Here is a 17,010-nt window from a genome sequence, read left to right as displayed (position 1 = left end):
GGAAAAAAAAAAAAAAATGAAATCCTTGCCATAGCCCTGTGTGATCTGCCTCTACCTCCCCTTTTTCCCCTTGCACACTGTGTTTTGCCCACGTTCTCTGGTTGGCTTCCAGTCCCTCCAATCCACTCTCTCCACAGGAAGACTTCACTCAACTTTCTCTTGGAAACTTCCTCACTGCTCCTTTTACTGTGATTTGACAAACAAATACCTACTCTTCAGATTAAACACAGTCTTATTTTCTTGGAATTTTTCTCTGACCCTGTAGTGTAGATTAGGATTGTTTGTTTGTTTGTTGGGTGTGGTTTTGACTATCTGAAGAGGTTACTTGAAGATCTACTGTCTAAGAGTCTTAATCTAAGTTCTCTTCTTTCTCTAGAGCCCTCACCTTGGCTGGTAGAGTTCATCAGAGTGATGTTAGATGGTTGATCGCAGATCCTTGAGGGAAGGTGCCAAATCTATTTTGCCACTATTCTAGCCCCCAGTATCCAGGAAAACATGTCATTCGTTGCAAGCATTTAATAAGTATTAGTGAACTGTAGATTACATGAGTGGATTTTGTGCTGCCATTACTTAATTTTCTTAGTGTGCTAGCACCTCTTTACTAATGAAGTAAATTCTTCCTAGCAGTGGAGATATAATGAATAGGGAGATATTCAAGAAGATTATCTTGAACAAAAGTGCAATTCAGATACTTTTGGCTTTTTCTTTTTTTTTTCTTTTTTGGTACTGGGAATTGAACTTAGGACCTTGTGCCTGCCAGGCAGGCACTTATGCCACTGAGCTATATCCCCAGCCCTACTTTTGGCTTTTACAGATTGAGTCAATGAGTATAACAGGAATCCTATTTGAATCATAAATCTATAAAGCACATTAAAGATGCTTGGCTTTTCCATACTAGAAAGGCTACTACTTGTGATTCTGAAATTTTAAGACATCTTCATTATTTAAGTTTTTTGCATCTTTGGTTTGCTGAAATTGTTTGTTTTTTTTCATATTATTTCCTTTTAGCTTCAATAAATTCATTTCCAAGCTTAGCAATGATATTAATTTATTTAAATGATGAAGTTTAGGCTACAATGGATCTACAATGAAATGGTACATAAAAATTTGTTAATCTTAAACCCCCAACAAGTAATAAGTACTTCTACTTGCATTAAGTTTAAAATGAGTGTCGAAGAGTTCCTATCCTATTGGATATAGAGACAATAATTTATACATGATTATAGATTCTGTTCTTTCCTCCAAGTGGGGGAAACAGAATTTATAATTGCTTAAAATATGTTGAATAAAAGGAGAACATTTCGAAATTACTTGTTTGTAATAACTGTTCTTTGATGATACACTTGAATTTCATAGACTGTCAGCCGAAAAGAGTCATAAGTATAATCTCGCTAATCATCTTCACTAACAGAGGGATCGATGTTCATAAAACTGATATGGGTTGGGTCTGGTCAGTAAAGCATTACCCATAGATTCATAAACAGGAGAAGAAAAATGCATCCTTATTCACTATTAAATTTAAGGATTTAAATAAGAGGATATTCAAACAAATGTGGAGATCAGTCAGTGGAGCATCCAGAAAATGGAGTCAATTTAACAGCTATTTTAAGTCTATCTTGTATATTCCTCTTTTGGTTGTCTCTTGAAACTTTCTTTCACAGCTCTATAACATCTGGATATTTCATAAACAATCAAAGGTCATATAGTGAGGACCGTGTTCATTTATACATAATTCAATTTGGATACCTGAACAATGGCAGTTGACGATGATAACAGGCCAGAAATAAGGTTGTACAGAGGAGAAAGCCCTCAGGCTTCCTGCGACTTCTTTGGCCCTTTATGTCCATTTTATTATAATAATCCTATTGAGTTATGTGTAAGCCACATCCTATTACCAGTGACCACTGGAAGAATTAAAAGAATTAAGAAAATGACTAACTGCGTGGCTAGCCTTAGCTTTAGCAATTATGGGACTTTTAAGATATTGAACTGCTTTCCTAAGTGGCTGCTGAGCGCACTTTAGTTCCCATGTCTGTGAAATGAAGAAACACCACAAGATGATCTTTCTTATAATTTTTAATTTCTATTTCTTAGTGATTCTAGTTATACCACATAGAATCCATCAAGTTAACTAAATTGTATAATGTGCATTCATTTCTTCTGATATATTGAAAATGCAGAGAAAAGATATACTATTAATGAAAAAAAATTTCAAGTAATGGAACTTATGCTTTTATATCACCTGAGGTCAAGGATCATATTTTGAGCTTGAATTTAATTGGTGTACAATTATATACCCTAAGCATTCTTTAAATAGGCGAGCAAAGAAACTCATAAAGATGAAATAGTAAAAGTTGACATCTTTAGTGTTCTTCTAGATACTTGGTGTTTTCTTTTAAGTCCAGAGTCTGCCACAGTATTTTTTTAGTCCCAAAAGCCCATTTTCACTGTTCCCTGATGATGCTGATATAATTTTTGACCAAGGTCCACAGCTGGACCGTACAAATATTGCCTGAGCATTTAAGATGCTTTATTGGCCTTAGGAAAATCCTTCAACATGCCACAGCTGTTCATTCATATGCATAAACCTACACAGACATTGATTTAAAGAAAAAACTATGTCTCGCATTAGAAGTAAGCCTCTTGGATGTGTATGTACTACACTTCTGAAAACCTTCAGGTAAAGAAGGTGTCTATAGTCTTCAGGGGTAAGTCACGTATTCATCTCAAGCTTTCATTTTATCTTTGACCCCCACAGAGAAATGCACCATGGTGTCCAGCTGTGGTTTAAGATCTATGACACTGGTTACACCAAATAGGATCAGGGTTGCACATCTTTCTCACTGAATAACTACTTTTTCTTTGGAATTAGCCTCACAACTTGAAAAGAGTAAAAACGATACTTTAATTGAGTTTCTGTTTTAAAATATACAGTAGCAAGTTACTCAAAGACATTTTACAGTGATACTGTAAGGAATTTCTTAAGATTCATTTAGGCATCTCCATGACTAGAGTAGTACTTTTCAAACTTTTATGTGCACATAAATCCCCTAAGGATGTAGATAAAATGCTAAGCTGGATTGGTAGGGCTGTGTTAGAACTTGAGATTTTTGCCTTTCTAAGGAACTCTTATTTAATATCTGCTTATGCTACAGGTCCATGGACCATATTAAGTAGAGAAAGACTCTAGAGTAATTCACTTGTTCTCCCAGCTTCTTGTGCAGTTTACTCATTTTAAAAAAGATATTTGCTCAAATATCACTTTATTGACACAGTCTTCCCTGGACAGTATATCTTTCTCTGTCACTATATTTTTACTTTGTTTCATATTTCTTTATACTACTTGTCACCATGAGATATTTCATATTGGAAAGGGTCTTTTTGGTTCACTGCTTTGTTGTTTTGTAAGAACATTCACTGAAGTGTAATAAGAAAATAATATGTATTGATCGAGTGAATGTATAAATGAAAGGCAAATTACATGGTTACTCTGCCACAATTCCATAAAACAGACTGTACATATACTTATGAGTCTCCTGGAAATAATGAACTGTCCTTGGGACTTTTCTTTTAGGAACTCAAGTACCCTCCTAAAGAGTAAAGAGTAGAGGAAATCAGATCCCTCCAGTGCCTACTCAAGTGGAGACTACCTGCTTGCAGATTACCATGGTCTCTCTTTCCTATCTACAGGCACTCTCAAGCTCCTGCAGTGTCTACAAAAATGCTTTGAGGAGTCAAATTAAAGGTAAAGAGATATTGATTTTTTTCCATAGAGACAGATTGGGAATTGTTGCTATTCTGTACTTTATTCAGTCATTTTTTATTGTTCACATAATTCTCCAAAAGAATATCTGGTGGTTTATTACTTCAACTCAAGTCAGTGATCGCACACTAAATATTTTTATGTTTAATCTTTATCTTTTAGTTGTTTTTATATAAGTGAGAAGGCAACAAATACTCTGAATGCTTGCCTTGCGCTTATTAGCCAGGAGAATTCTGCATTAGATGCTTTAAGAGGAATGTATAACTAGGTTGTCATCAATGTCTTCTTAATTCATCAATGGTATCAAAATAGATTTTCAGAAGTTTAAAAACTGTAAGTGGTCATTATGGTGTCACACTCCTGTAACCGCAGCACTCTGGGAGGCTGAGGCAGGATGGTGGCAGGTGTGAGCCTGGTCTGGGCAACTTACTCACTTGTGAGATGCTGTCTCAAACAACAAAATAGGATGGGGATGGAGCACAGCTCAGTACCCAGCACCCCCCTCCACAAAATAATTAGTCCATTAATCATATTTTTGTGCCAGGTTACAAAGCAATAGCTATAGCTTCTGTGGAATGCTGGAGGAAGGAAGTTTATGTACTAGAGTTGCTAATGATTTTGTAGCAAATTTTGAAATGGTTCCATATAAGAACTGTATCAACATCAAATGTCCAGTTGGGGATGCAGTTACCACCTCTCTGTGTAGGCCGTTCATTCAGTATTATTCAGCAAACATTTCTTAAGCACCATGTTCATATTTATTCACCATTACACTGAAAATATCATATCACACTTCTAAAACAAAGAAATACTCAATCAACAATTATTAATTCCATTTAGAAAAAAATTCCAGCTTGCTGCCAGCATTAATTTAATTTTTCACCATTATCAAGAATCACTATATTTTGTAGATGGACACAGGACTACTAGAATGCCATAGACAGAATGACGTCTTTTGTTTCCAAGGACTATCAATACACTATAGTGATGTGAAAAAAATAACAAATGTGCAGTATTTTGTGGCTACCTTTGGGAGTAAGGATAAGACTGTCTCTACAAGTTATCCAGGGATAAATGCTGCAGCCACAAGCTCTGCTGCTGAGTATTCTCAGGCCCAATAGGATATTAGTTAATAAAATGCGGTTACATTTGTATTGAGCAAATTAACACAAGAGATAACATGGTCCTTGCTGTCTAGGCGGTCACTAGAGTGAAAAAAGTGCAAAGCAGAAAGGGACACAGCGGGTGTTTGAATCATGTATAGGGAGCTCAGAATCAGTCAGTGTAACTGAGTAGGTTACAGATGGCTTGGTAATGCCACTGAATCTGTAGACCCTCAAGATGAATAGGAACCCTACAAGTGTAAAGGGAGCACATCAAATCCCAGCAGAGAAATCTACAAGGGAAGTACAGCTTGGGAGCAAGCATAGGAGCAGGGCATGGGCTCCTGCAGCAGGGGACGTGGAAAGGGTGCCGCAGTATGGGTAGCAGGATGGGCATGGAGAAAGCATGGAAGGTGGCTGGGAAAAGTTGGGGAAGGGAAAGAATTCTGTGACTAATACCTCAGAAAGATAATTTTAAAAGCAATGAGAAAAAGGGCTGGGAAAGGGCAGGAAAGCAAAAGGCTGTGTGTGTGTGTGTGTGTGTGTGTGTGTGTGTGTGCGTGTGATTATGTTGCTTTGTGTGAAGTGCTACTGGAATAAATTCAGACAATGAATATAGGTGATTAAAGCTTTAGCTTCCTGTAGTGGATAATGGAATTATTCCTGAAGTATCAGATATATGATCTTTAAGAAAAGAAAACAACTTCATGATTTTCTTCTTGTTAATGAAACACATGTTAATTTCAAAGCAAGAACATGACCCAATTGAATTCAATAGTATGGTAAAAGTCAGTAGCAGTCACATTACCAGAGAGAAGAACTGTGTGAGATTCTTCAAATTGGCTTTGGTTCTACTGTCTTGAACTACACATGAATAAGGCGGATGATGGATAGAGTAATGCAGACAACTAGGACTAAGCTCAGTGTAAGCACAGAAGTGGGTATAATATCTTTGGTTCCACTTTGCTGAGTGAAAGTTGCCAAAGCAGACATTTATTGCTAAATTATAATAATTATAGCTCATAATAATTATTTCAGAAATGTGCTAAGCACTATGAAAAACACAGTTGGAAAGCTTCATATTTTGCAACATACTTATTTAGCAATTCTTTTCTGTCTTTGAAGCAAAAGTGAAGAGTGCAAGTAAGCAAAATTTAAAAATCCCTTCAGTCTTCAATTCCCTTGGAGTGGACACTTCAATACGAAGCATGATGAAGTTTTATCCATTAGTTCAGCAACTCTTCAAGCCATACCAATTACAACACCGGACATCTATCAATGAACAAAATGTAGGGATGGTGTCTGTGTGCACAAAGCTCTCAGTCTTATAGTTCGGCAACATATTTTCTCCCTTTCTTCTGAAAAAGAAATCTCACTGACGTTTAAGGTCTGCCTCCATTCCCACATTCCCATGAAGCACTGTACTACTTCACTGTTCTGCGTGCTATTGGCCTATGCTTTCTCTGAAGTTTCATAATTCTTAGAGGTAGTGTTATTACCATAAGAGTTGGTTGTATGGCACAGGGCACTGATCGCTACTAAGTCTGTTCTCAGTAGAATAAAAAACTCCTGGAAGACAAATATGCTACATTACTTGGGGTGGAAGGAAATGTCTAATATCTAGTAACATTGAGAAACACACCGAATTCCAATAAAGCAGGTACATGTGACTGAAAAATATATTTCCTGGAAGCCTAGTTCTCACCGATCTTGAAAGAGCTGCCATACTATTTTTTTGCTAAGGCTAACTTGCTGTAATAGTTCGATCCATTACAATGCTGGTGCAAACAAAAGACCGAGTGAGAATTTTCTAATGGAATGTCAAAACATACTTATCTCACTTATTTAAACGGTAAATTGGTCATTGTTTCCTAAAGATATTTTACAATTTAAATGTCTCTAAGTGACCAAAACAAAAATCCAATCAGCTTTCCATTCCAAATAATAGTTCAGTTAAGGCTTGGTTACATAAAATTCGCAAAGGGGAGAATAAAACTGATCGTTTCATGTTGCTATCATCACACTTCTGATTGATTTGAATCTGTGACAAATTAGACCACAGTTAGACCACTAAAACAGGGAAGTCATTCTGTGAATCCAATCTGTACCTTGGCACTTTGAAAGAAGCTTTTTGTAGTTATTTGCAGGTTTCTTTAGAAGTACTTGAAAAGTCAATTTATATGATTTATAAAACATTTATTGAATAGGCATCTTGATAAAGTACACCATATTATTCAAATTAAGTATATTGCTTCAAGGAAACCAAGCTGTAAGGACACTCCAGTGAAGAGATGATGATTGATGCTGATAGAACTAGAAGATGTTTATCTTCATGATCTTTAAAGCTTGAAATCATTCTGCAAAAGATTATTTAAATACTTGATAATTTCTAAACGTTTCTAAGTGGTATAACTGTAGTTCTAGTCATCTTATCAGCCTGCAGAATTATTTGAAATTTTCAGAAATGGGAGAACAGGGACATTTATGACACATTGCAGGGCATGGCAGAGGGAATACAGTTTGAGATGGAAGGAAAACTGCTATAAAGATAATGGAAGGTTCCCATTAAAACATTCTTACTCTGTATGACTTAGAATTTGTTAATCAAATTGTGGTACCTCAGAGCTTTTCATTTTCTGTTTTTTAATAGGTGGCTTTGGAGATATTTACTTCTTTTAGAAAACAAATTCAGCTAATATTTAAGAAGCAAAAAGACTTCCCCAAACTCTCTGGGAAGAGATAGTGCCTGGGTACATCATCCTTCATCTTTGATCATCACAAAACCCCTCTTCATCAGCTCTCTGGCATAGTTGGCATAGGCCAAAGGGACAAAACATTTATAAGAAGTTTTATGTAACTTACTTGCCAATTCTCATTCTAAAGTCAGCACCAGTGAAAGTAACACCCAAAACACATGTTGGAGAAAGTATTTTGTTCATGCTTTGTGCATCAGCCAACATTAATGATAAAACCTAACCTGCCACAAGCAAGACACAAATCTCAGTCTTCCAAACAACAGACCAAAGAAGTTAACAAAGAATCATTTGAAATGGCCCATCATTCTGTACCCACACGCACAGACCCTCTTCCTTGATAACACTGTGTACTCTTATGTCCAGCTAGCTGCATAATACTCTGCTAGCCATGCAGATTAAAGAAAATTAACTGCATTTCTTATACACAAAAGCAATATTCCTGTTTTTTTGGCACAAAGTTTAGCCCACCTTTGTGCCTTAGGTATGTTTCACTAGCAAATGAAAAATCCACACAATCCATTCAATCCATGAATTTGCTGAGATACAAGCTACACAATAGTTAACAACCCGGTTTTCTCATCAACCTGATTCTGATCACAGAAACAGATGTTTAAATAAACCAAAAAGCAGAATACAGCAAATCTAATTTAGGATACCTCTTCAAATTTTCAGTTACTAACCCAATCGATCATAATGATATTGCCAAGTCTTAGTGCTTATGGTGATTTATTCAGAACAAGGAGAAGTATAGCAGAAAAGTGGGGCTACAGGGGACATCTAAAGCCACGTTAATGATAATGAGTTATGTTAATGCCACAGAGAGAATGTGATCTACCTTAATGGTCTATTTCTGTAGATGAAACTTTTCCCCCTTGTGTCCTATATCTTAATGGTTTTTAGAGTAGGCATTTTTAACCAAAATAAAATAAAGTTGATGCTGGATGCTGTTCACTTGAATTCTTATCATCACAGTGGCCTTTCTAACTGCCTGATGTTTTCCTGGAAGACTAGTGATAACAAAGTCTCATGTTCATTGAATACGAGCTGTTAATTTTCACCATAGTTAGTTTTAAGACATTTAGCTGTGACTATGGTTAACAAAGATGGTCAGTAATGTCAGGTACACATTCACACACAGACAGATCAGAACGGTGTTAAGTTTTGGGTTCTGACTGACCTTCAGGTTGATATTGTGCTATAATGGTCACTGTCTGTCCAGCCCCCTTTAATGCGGCAGCTGCCTGTTCATGGGACGCTCCACGGAGATCAATGCCATTCACCTAAAAGAGAGGAAATCAGAAAATCTCAGGTGTATTACCTTCATTTTGATAGAGGAAAAGAACTTCTGAAAATTCACAGACTGTCTAAGAATATGTCTTATATCCTCAAACCCTTTATACTTCATGTGCTTCTTAGCTTAACAATTTTCATCGTACAGAATTGATGACTTTTAGATAGAAGAGATGAAATATTATCCCGTGGTGTTTGTGGTATATTCTTACAAGGCTGGAAACATTTTTATCCATCCATGTTCACTGGCACTTTAATACACGCATTTAATAAGCCCCTGTGAGTTTTCCAGATTTTGGGGGTAGATTAGGGCTTTCAAAATTTGAGGGAAAACAGGATAATGAAGAGAGACACGTGTAACGTACACAGACAAGTAAGTGCTGACAGATTAATGTATTCAGATGAGGTTCTGGGGACACTGGAGGCATGGGGCTGGCTCTCTGCCAAACGCTGCTCTTTGCTCTGCCTTGGCCTATCACACAGAGCTTGGTGAGACAGCCCTAAGCCCTGTTCCAAAATAAACCTGACTGCCCCATTTCATATGCAAAATTCCATAATGGATCCTGACAAAATGAAAAAATTGTGCGTGGAGTTTATTTTATCATTGCAAACTCCCATTATAAGGGCTGTACTGAAAGAGAAACAGACCATCTGAAAACAAGCTCCAAATTGCCAAGATAAAAAAAATCATCTATGATTTAGTAAGAAGCAAAACTAACATCTTTTTTGAGTTAGTTCAGTCTAAGTCTATACAATATAATTGCTATGTGCTCTATGTCTGCCACAGGAGGGGGTCGATCAGGAGGTGGGAAACAAGACAAAACCCTCAGAAGCATCTCTCCTTAGGCCAGCATTTTACCTACAAAGAACTAGACTTTTACAGATGGTATCATAATTCAGGTGGTTGCTATGGCCCATGAGAGAATGAAAGAACTGATCCGCTAACTTACACATACAATGGATCACCTTATTTTACCTCCTTCGATCCTCCTTGACTGTGACACGGAGCGGCAGGTGGGTGTGGGGCTTACCACTTTGTTTCTTCTCTTGGAACATCAGTAATCTTCTATTTTTATCCTGGCCCTGTCATAACAATTTTGTTTAAGTTTCCTTATGTGCTTTTATAGTTTTGCTTCCCTCTTCCCTGACTTTCTATCCTGGTAAAGTCTTTCCTGCAAGTATGGATCATGCAGTAATGACGGGAAGTCCACTGAGGTAACCTCGTGTGGCTGGCCACCGACTAGCTGGCTGTCATTTTCCCTTTCTGAATCTCAATTTTCTCCTATCTCAGAGGGAAGGAACAGTTAGACTGCATGGGGCTGGAGGCTCTATGAACTCTAAAATTCCCAATGTGCTTGATGGTCAAGGACAGTCATTTCAAAGACTGTCTAGGCTATGCACTCAGTCAGAGGTGTGACCGTGTAGGCAGAGGAAAATGGAAAGGCAATTCTATCCAAACCCTCGCCAATAGGAAGCTGAAGTGTGCACCTTCATGTGTCAAATTATTTTTTCTCTCATCAAGCAATTAGATCATCTATTTGTTAAAAAATGATCATGGTGGATAAATTCTGTCCCAAAAGGTACAAAGGGAGAAGGTAAAAGTCTCCTTCCCAACCCCACTTCCAGTGGTCCCCGTTTTCGTGTCTGCTCCTTGGAAATGCATCATCAGTGCATGCAAGCATGCGCCCCACTTCTGCTCTTTCAACATCTGTATTTTAATACAGTATTTGATTTTTATTAAGCAGGAGATGTCATATATTCAACTTTTAATTATTTTCCATTTAACTATATAAATATGGATATCTTTCATACAAGCTCACACCTCCCTACATTTTAATGGGACCTTAATAGTCCATGGTGTGAAAGTTCCAGTGTGTTTAGTGAGATCCTTATTGATGTTTTGCTTTCCTGTTTTGCTTACTAGAAACATTTGTGAATATCTTTGTGAAAAGTAAATTCCCTGGAAATAGACTTCCTAGGTCAAAGGGTATATACATTATTAATTTCTTTTAAATTGATAGTATGCATTTGAAAATGAGTATTTACTAGTTAAACATGTTGAAACTACTAAGAAGAAAACAAAAAGGGCATAATGTCATTTACCAGATAACATAAATGAGTTGATATGAAAAGCAAAATTGGGATTGGGGATTTAGCTCAGCGGCACAGTGCCTGCCTGACAAGCTCAAGGTCATGAGTTCGATTCCTGGTAGCAGAAAAAAAAAAAAAAAAGAAAAGAAAAGCAAAATTGATATATGCACATAACTGAATATTTTAAAAAATTAAAACAGTAGAAAAGCATAAAAAGCATAAAAATAAAAGGCTCCCCACCTCTGATTAGTGTCTGAAAAGGTAACCATGTTGATGACTTCTTCTATATACTAGTCATTATTTTTTTACAAATATAAGCTGGTTTCTCAAATGTAGAATTTTAATTTTTACTTGAATAAGATATTACTTACAATGTTTTATACCTTGATTTTTCTCACTATTATACATCACTGCTCTTTAATGCAGTGATCAAATTCTTTTCAGCAGCTGTGGAGTACCTTAGTATTCAATGTAAAATTATTTACATTTTAGCAGTACATGGCCAGTGATATTGCTTCAGTATTTTGCTATTAATACCAATGCTATAATAAATAACATCTACAAGTAAGCTGGTTTAATAAAGAAAATGAGAATAAAATTTTGATAGTCTTTGCTAAACTACCACCAACAAGATAGGATTAATTTATGCTCCCACAAGTAATATATGATTTTATACTCTTACCGTAATTGCATATACCTTAACCTTTGAGCCTTTCCATTTTGATAAGTAGACAATTGTATTTTTAAATTTTGTATTTCTTCCATTATGAAGTAAAGCATTTTTTATATGCTCATTGGTTATTTAAACTTCTATATAAAATGTTCTTTTATTTTGTCTACTTTATTTCATTCTTCTAAAATTTATCGGGGGGCTGGGGATTTAGCTCAGTGGCAAAGCGCCTGCCTGGCAAGCTCAAGGTCACGAGTTTGGTTCCCAGTACCGGAGAAAAACCAAAAAAAAAAAATAAAATTTATCTGGCTATTTAAAATATTAGTACCCCATTTTAGATAACTTTTACAAATATCCTTCTTGGTTTATTACTCATATTATTGTACTTTTTATTTTAACTTTCATCGTGTGTTCTTTTTTCTTTTTGTCTTTGTCTTTTTGAGACAGGGTTTTACTGTGAAGTTCAGGCCGGCCTTGAACTCACTTGGTAGCTCAGGCTGGCCTCAAATTTGTGATAATCCTCCTGCTTCAGCCTTCCAAGTGCTGGGATTACAAGCATGCACCACCACATCCAGCTTGTATATTCTTTGTTGCCACAGAGCATTTTAAAATATTTTTAGAGCCATACTTATAATTTTTTTGTTTTAAAGTCTTGTTTCATCTTTTCCTCTTCAATATATTTAACTAATTTGCACAATAGTTTGACCATAGTTTAATTTTTATCCATATACTCTTTAATCCACTGGAATATATTTTGATGTTTGATGTGAGAATCCAGGGAATAGCCACTGTCTTTGGAATTTCTTTCTTTTTCTTTCTATCTATCTATCTATCTATCTATCTATCTATCTATCTATCTATCTACCTGTCTATCTATCTATCCATCCACCCATCCATCCAACCATCACTCATCTATTTATTGAAGATAGGTCTTGCTTTGTAGTTCAGGTTGGCCTCAGCCTCACTGTGGAGCCCAGGCTGGCCTCAAACTTGCAGTGATTCTTTTGCCTCAGACTCTTCAGTGCTGGGATTATAGACATGAGCTCCCACACCTGCCTTGAATCATTTCATTCTAGAATAAAATTTCTACATCTTTCATCCTAGTCACACTCTGAATTTTCCCATTTAATGCTCTAGGAAAAGTGCATTAAAAAGTGGGAAGGAAAAAAAGATATGGAATCATAGAGAACTATACTTGAATATCAGGTCTATCAGTTATTTCTGGGTAACTGGGGAAAGTCACTTCACTTTCTTGAATCTCAGCATTCTTACCTATAAAATGAGTACGATGCCTCTAAAATGACTACCAGGCTTGTTGTAGTTACTGACATACATTCAAATAGTATCTATTATTGTTCATAGTTTTTGAAGAGCTGTGAATATAAGTGATGTTAAAAAACTCTGGTGGAAATTAACCAATATAGAATGAATTATTTCATTTTTTTCAAGGAACAAAGAATTTATGCATTAGAAGAGTCTTAGAAACGTGTCTATCCAGCAACTAAAACAGTTAGAGATGATCACCACAGAACTGGTCCAAATCATTTCAGAGTTACAGCCCAGGTCACCTATGGCCCAGCCAGGGTTCTTTCTACTGCAGCAGATGTGCCCCAATGTGTGCATTTGCTTCTTTTCCTCTAGACCAGGCATAACTAAACTAAATCTTGTTCGGTTTATGCCTAATCCTACCTGGGTATCTGCATTTGTTGCTATTGTTAACCTGGATGATATCACATTTTGCTTGTCATTGCTGACTTTCCTCTTAGTTTTAGTGAGCACACTCTTTCAGCCTTCCAAAGTTTTCAGGGTGGTTTTAATTTTTATTTCTATCTCTGAGATTTGAGTTTTTATCAGTAAATTTTGCTTAAGTAACATTTTCAGAAGTATTCACAGTTTACATCATTGATATGACATTTTAAAATGCCATGTATGGCAAATCTCATACGGTTATTATTTCTTTTTTCTTCTTTTTTTGCTTCTGTTTGAATTCTCTCTTCTGGATGCATGGATTCTCAAAGTTCTGTTTAAGAGGAGTTCTATTCTTGAAGCATGGATTTTTGAAGCACTAATAATAATAATCATTGTAAACATTAATTGACTCAGGCATAGATATAGGAGATATTTAAACATTCAATCCTCAGAAGGCTGGGATTAATTCTCCCATTTTATAGATAAAGAAATTGAGCTCAGAGTCACTAACAGGATTAAACAATGGAAAGAGGTTGAAGATTTAAGACAGTTTAAAACTCCTGAACTCTTAACTATCAATTCCTACCAACCTTCCTTTAATATCCTGTTTACCTCTTGGAGCCATTGTCTAGAAGAGTCCAATTCTGAAATTTACCATGAGCAGGTGCCTGGGTTGTGGAACTGTCTGTTCTACAATGGTCCAGAACAGCTTGGTCTAGACATTATAGGCCAGCTCATAGTACTAATTAGGTAGGGATAAGGTAAAAGGTATTGAGAAGCCCAGAAAAATCCCACCTACCAGTACTCATTTATGTATATATCTCTTACTAGATTAAAATGCTTAAATTCTATTTGTTTTGAGATCCTTTTTCACAACCCTCTTGGTGTTAAATAGAAATGTGAGTGCTTCGTTAATTTCCAGTTAATTTTTTAAAAAAGATATTTACGTGAGGATGAATAGTGGCACATGCCCAAGGCCAATCTTTTTCTTTTCTTAAGTGAGCATTATGTTTGCTACTTCAGTCACTGGGATCCCCAAAGAAATGACAGCTCTCTGGATATATCTGTCTATTTCTTACTCTTATGGAATGGATGATATCAAAGTCAGGGAATTTTACCATCTTTCATCCTGATGTGTACCTGCTCATTCTTGTCCTCACCATGCTGAACCTTTTTCATTTGTCTGACTCTGCCATTTCTTCATGTTTGCACGTGCTGTTGCATATATGTACCACATGATCTTCAGTGTGCCTCACAAGTGCGTACAATTAAAACAGTTAATACTGAAAATAACTAAAACATATTTTCTCAACTCTTCCCTACCTGAAAAACTTCTTGACTCAGCTTCAACTGATTTGAGGAATGTATGTGCTGGTGAATTCCTTTAAGTAGTTCAGTTTATTAGAACTTGAGTGTCCCTGGCATGGTACCTTGCAAACAGTAGGTGCATAACAGCCAAAGAAGTGAGTAGGTGCATATGAAAGTGAGTGAGCAGTGTCCTCTCACTGCTTTAGCCCAGGGAAACACTCTAAACTCTATGTGAGGCTGGCTTCACACTGATGAAGAACTCTTCACTTTTTCAGAGAAATTCACTCCATTTGGGGTCAGTTTTAGGGATTAAAAAACAGTTCTTTGTGTTAAATCTTCCTGGAAATTTCCACCTTTTTGTTCCAGTTCTGCCCTCCAATGGCTCATAGAACAGTATTGTTTATTCTGTGTCTAATAGTTAAAGGTAGTTTTTTTTTTTCTTTTCTAGGTTAACTAATCCCATCTCACTCTCTTCTCTGTCTATTTTTTGAGCTGAATCCTATTCGTTTCCACTTGCATGCCTCCAATGACATGGAACTTTCTCTCTCCTAATCTGTCCATTCTATTTTCAGGTATCTCTTGGGGTGTTATTTCTAGCATCTTGGCATCACTTAATACCTCACGAGAGACTCAACTAAGCATATGTGAGGTCAAGAATAGCAAGAAGGATGCTCACTGTATGGCTACTACTGTTTAATGTGTACCTATTATAGTACCTAGAGGTAAATATTCTCCTGACATAACTTTTTGGTTTTCTTTAAAAATATCCATTTTAGAGTCCAGTTTAAGGGAAGAGTGACACAAAATGATTGTGAAGCAATTTTCTGTTCAGTGGAGACAGTGACAGGTGAACACATAATTTAAGTGTTGCAATAGGTAAAGCCAGAATGTTATGGGCGCCAGAGAAGGTGCCCCTACTAGGGTGTGAGGAGGCATGAGGAGGTCTTCTGGAGGACCGGCCCCTGAGATGGAATCTGAATGAATTAGCCAGGCAATTCTGTGTGTGGCAGTTCTCACAGAGTGATGGAATCAGGTAGAAGCAGAGGAACAAGAGAGGGCACGTATAAAGGTCAGGAGATGAGAAAGCGCTGAGGGTATCTGGAGTAGCAAGTAGCTTCTAGGGAAGGAATGAGTATAGGAAAGAGGTGAGCGAGGAGACAAAAGAAATAAAGGTGATGAGGATGATAATGGTGATGGTAGCTCGCACGTGCACAGCACTTAATCTGCACCACGGATTCTCCTAAGTATTTCATATATGAAAGTTATTTTAACCTTTTTGTTTGTCTTTTTGAGACAGGGTCTCACTATGCAGTTCAGGCTGGCCTGGAGCTCACTTTGTAGCCCAGGCTGGCCTCAAACTCACAATGATCCTCCTGCCTCAGCCTCCCGAGTGCTGGAATTACAGGTGTGCACACCACCACGTCTGGCAATTCTTTTAACATTTACAACAGCTCTGTGACATGGAATACATCAGAATCTCCCTTTTACAAAGGTGCAAACTGGGGCACAGATTAAATAACTTGTTCAAGGTTACATTGCTAATGCATGGCAAAAGCAAGCCTTAAACCCAGGCAGTCTAGCCTTAGGAGACTACATTGCTAGCCTTGACACAGTCCTGCTGTTAAGGGGCTGCTGGTAGGTGGCACGTTAAGCTGTTTCAATGAATTTTTAGTTTAATTTTTATGGTAATGAGGAGCTACTCTTCAGCTTAAGGTTGAGAAAAGTTACTTTACCACTACTCCTACATCCTAGGAGAGCTGACAGTGAGAGAGAGTACAGGAATCATGTGCTTACAGCCAGCCCTGCTCTGAGACTAGGGTGAGACTGATCCTTTTGGAGATGTTTGTCACAAGGCAATACCAATGCTGTGACTGCTGCTGCTTCCTGTCACAGATAACGTCATCTGCCTCCTCTGGAAGTGTGGCCTGGGAGGAACACTGCGTTTAGACTCGGGAAGGCCAAGAGTCAAATCTTGGTCCCTGTGTTTACCACTCTAGGACCTTGAGTAAACTGCTTAACTTCTTTGAGTTCTAGTTTTCTCATATACCCCAGAAAATACTCATTTCTACTTTGCTAGGTTGTTGTCAGGATGATTAGAGAAAATGCAAATAATGACCTTACCATAATACTTGGCACCTAACAGGTACTCAGTAAATGCTTGCTATTGTATTATAGCATATCCGTTATCCATGAAATCAAAACTTCAAAATGGCTTTATCAGTAGTAATGAAATCAAAGAATAGATTTGGTAGGACACTAGAAATAGGAGTGAGATAAGAATGGCTCAGAACTACAAATTTAACCAATTATTAGTTGGGAAAAAATACAAAGAAGTGACCT

The 17,010-nt window shown here is 37.0% G+C and overlaps 1 protein-coding gene across 16 annotated transcripts in view; it reads right to left on the bottom strand.

Annotated features, from left to right (window-relative positions):
* Positions 1-17,010, bottom strand: part of Dlg2 (discs, large homolog 2 (Drosophila)) — a 1,924,417-nt gene that overhangs the window by 286,663 nt on the left and 1,620,744 nt on the right. For all 16 annotated transcript variants that reach the window (XM_013511774.1, XM_013511776.1, XM_005379786.2 and 13 more), the window contains one exon: positions 8,800-8,902. In XM_013511774.1, coding sequence (XP_013367228.1) covers positions 8,800-8,902 — 103 coding nt within the window. The remainder of the gene's footprint in view (positions 1-8,799; positions 8,903-17,010) is intronic.

Source organism: Chinchilla lanigera, unplaced genomic scaffold (genome assembly GCF_000276665.1).
Source record: "Chinchilla lanigera isolate Chin_1 unplaced genomic scaffold, ChiLan1.0 scaffold00013, whole genome shotgun sequence".
Lineage (NCBI taxonomy): Eukaryota > Metazoa > Chordata > Mammalia > Rodentia > Chinchillidae > Chinchilla > Chinchilla lanigera.
Note: the sequence above shows the minus strand (reverse complement) of the source record. Positions and strands in the feature narration are given on the sequence as shown.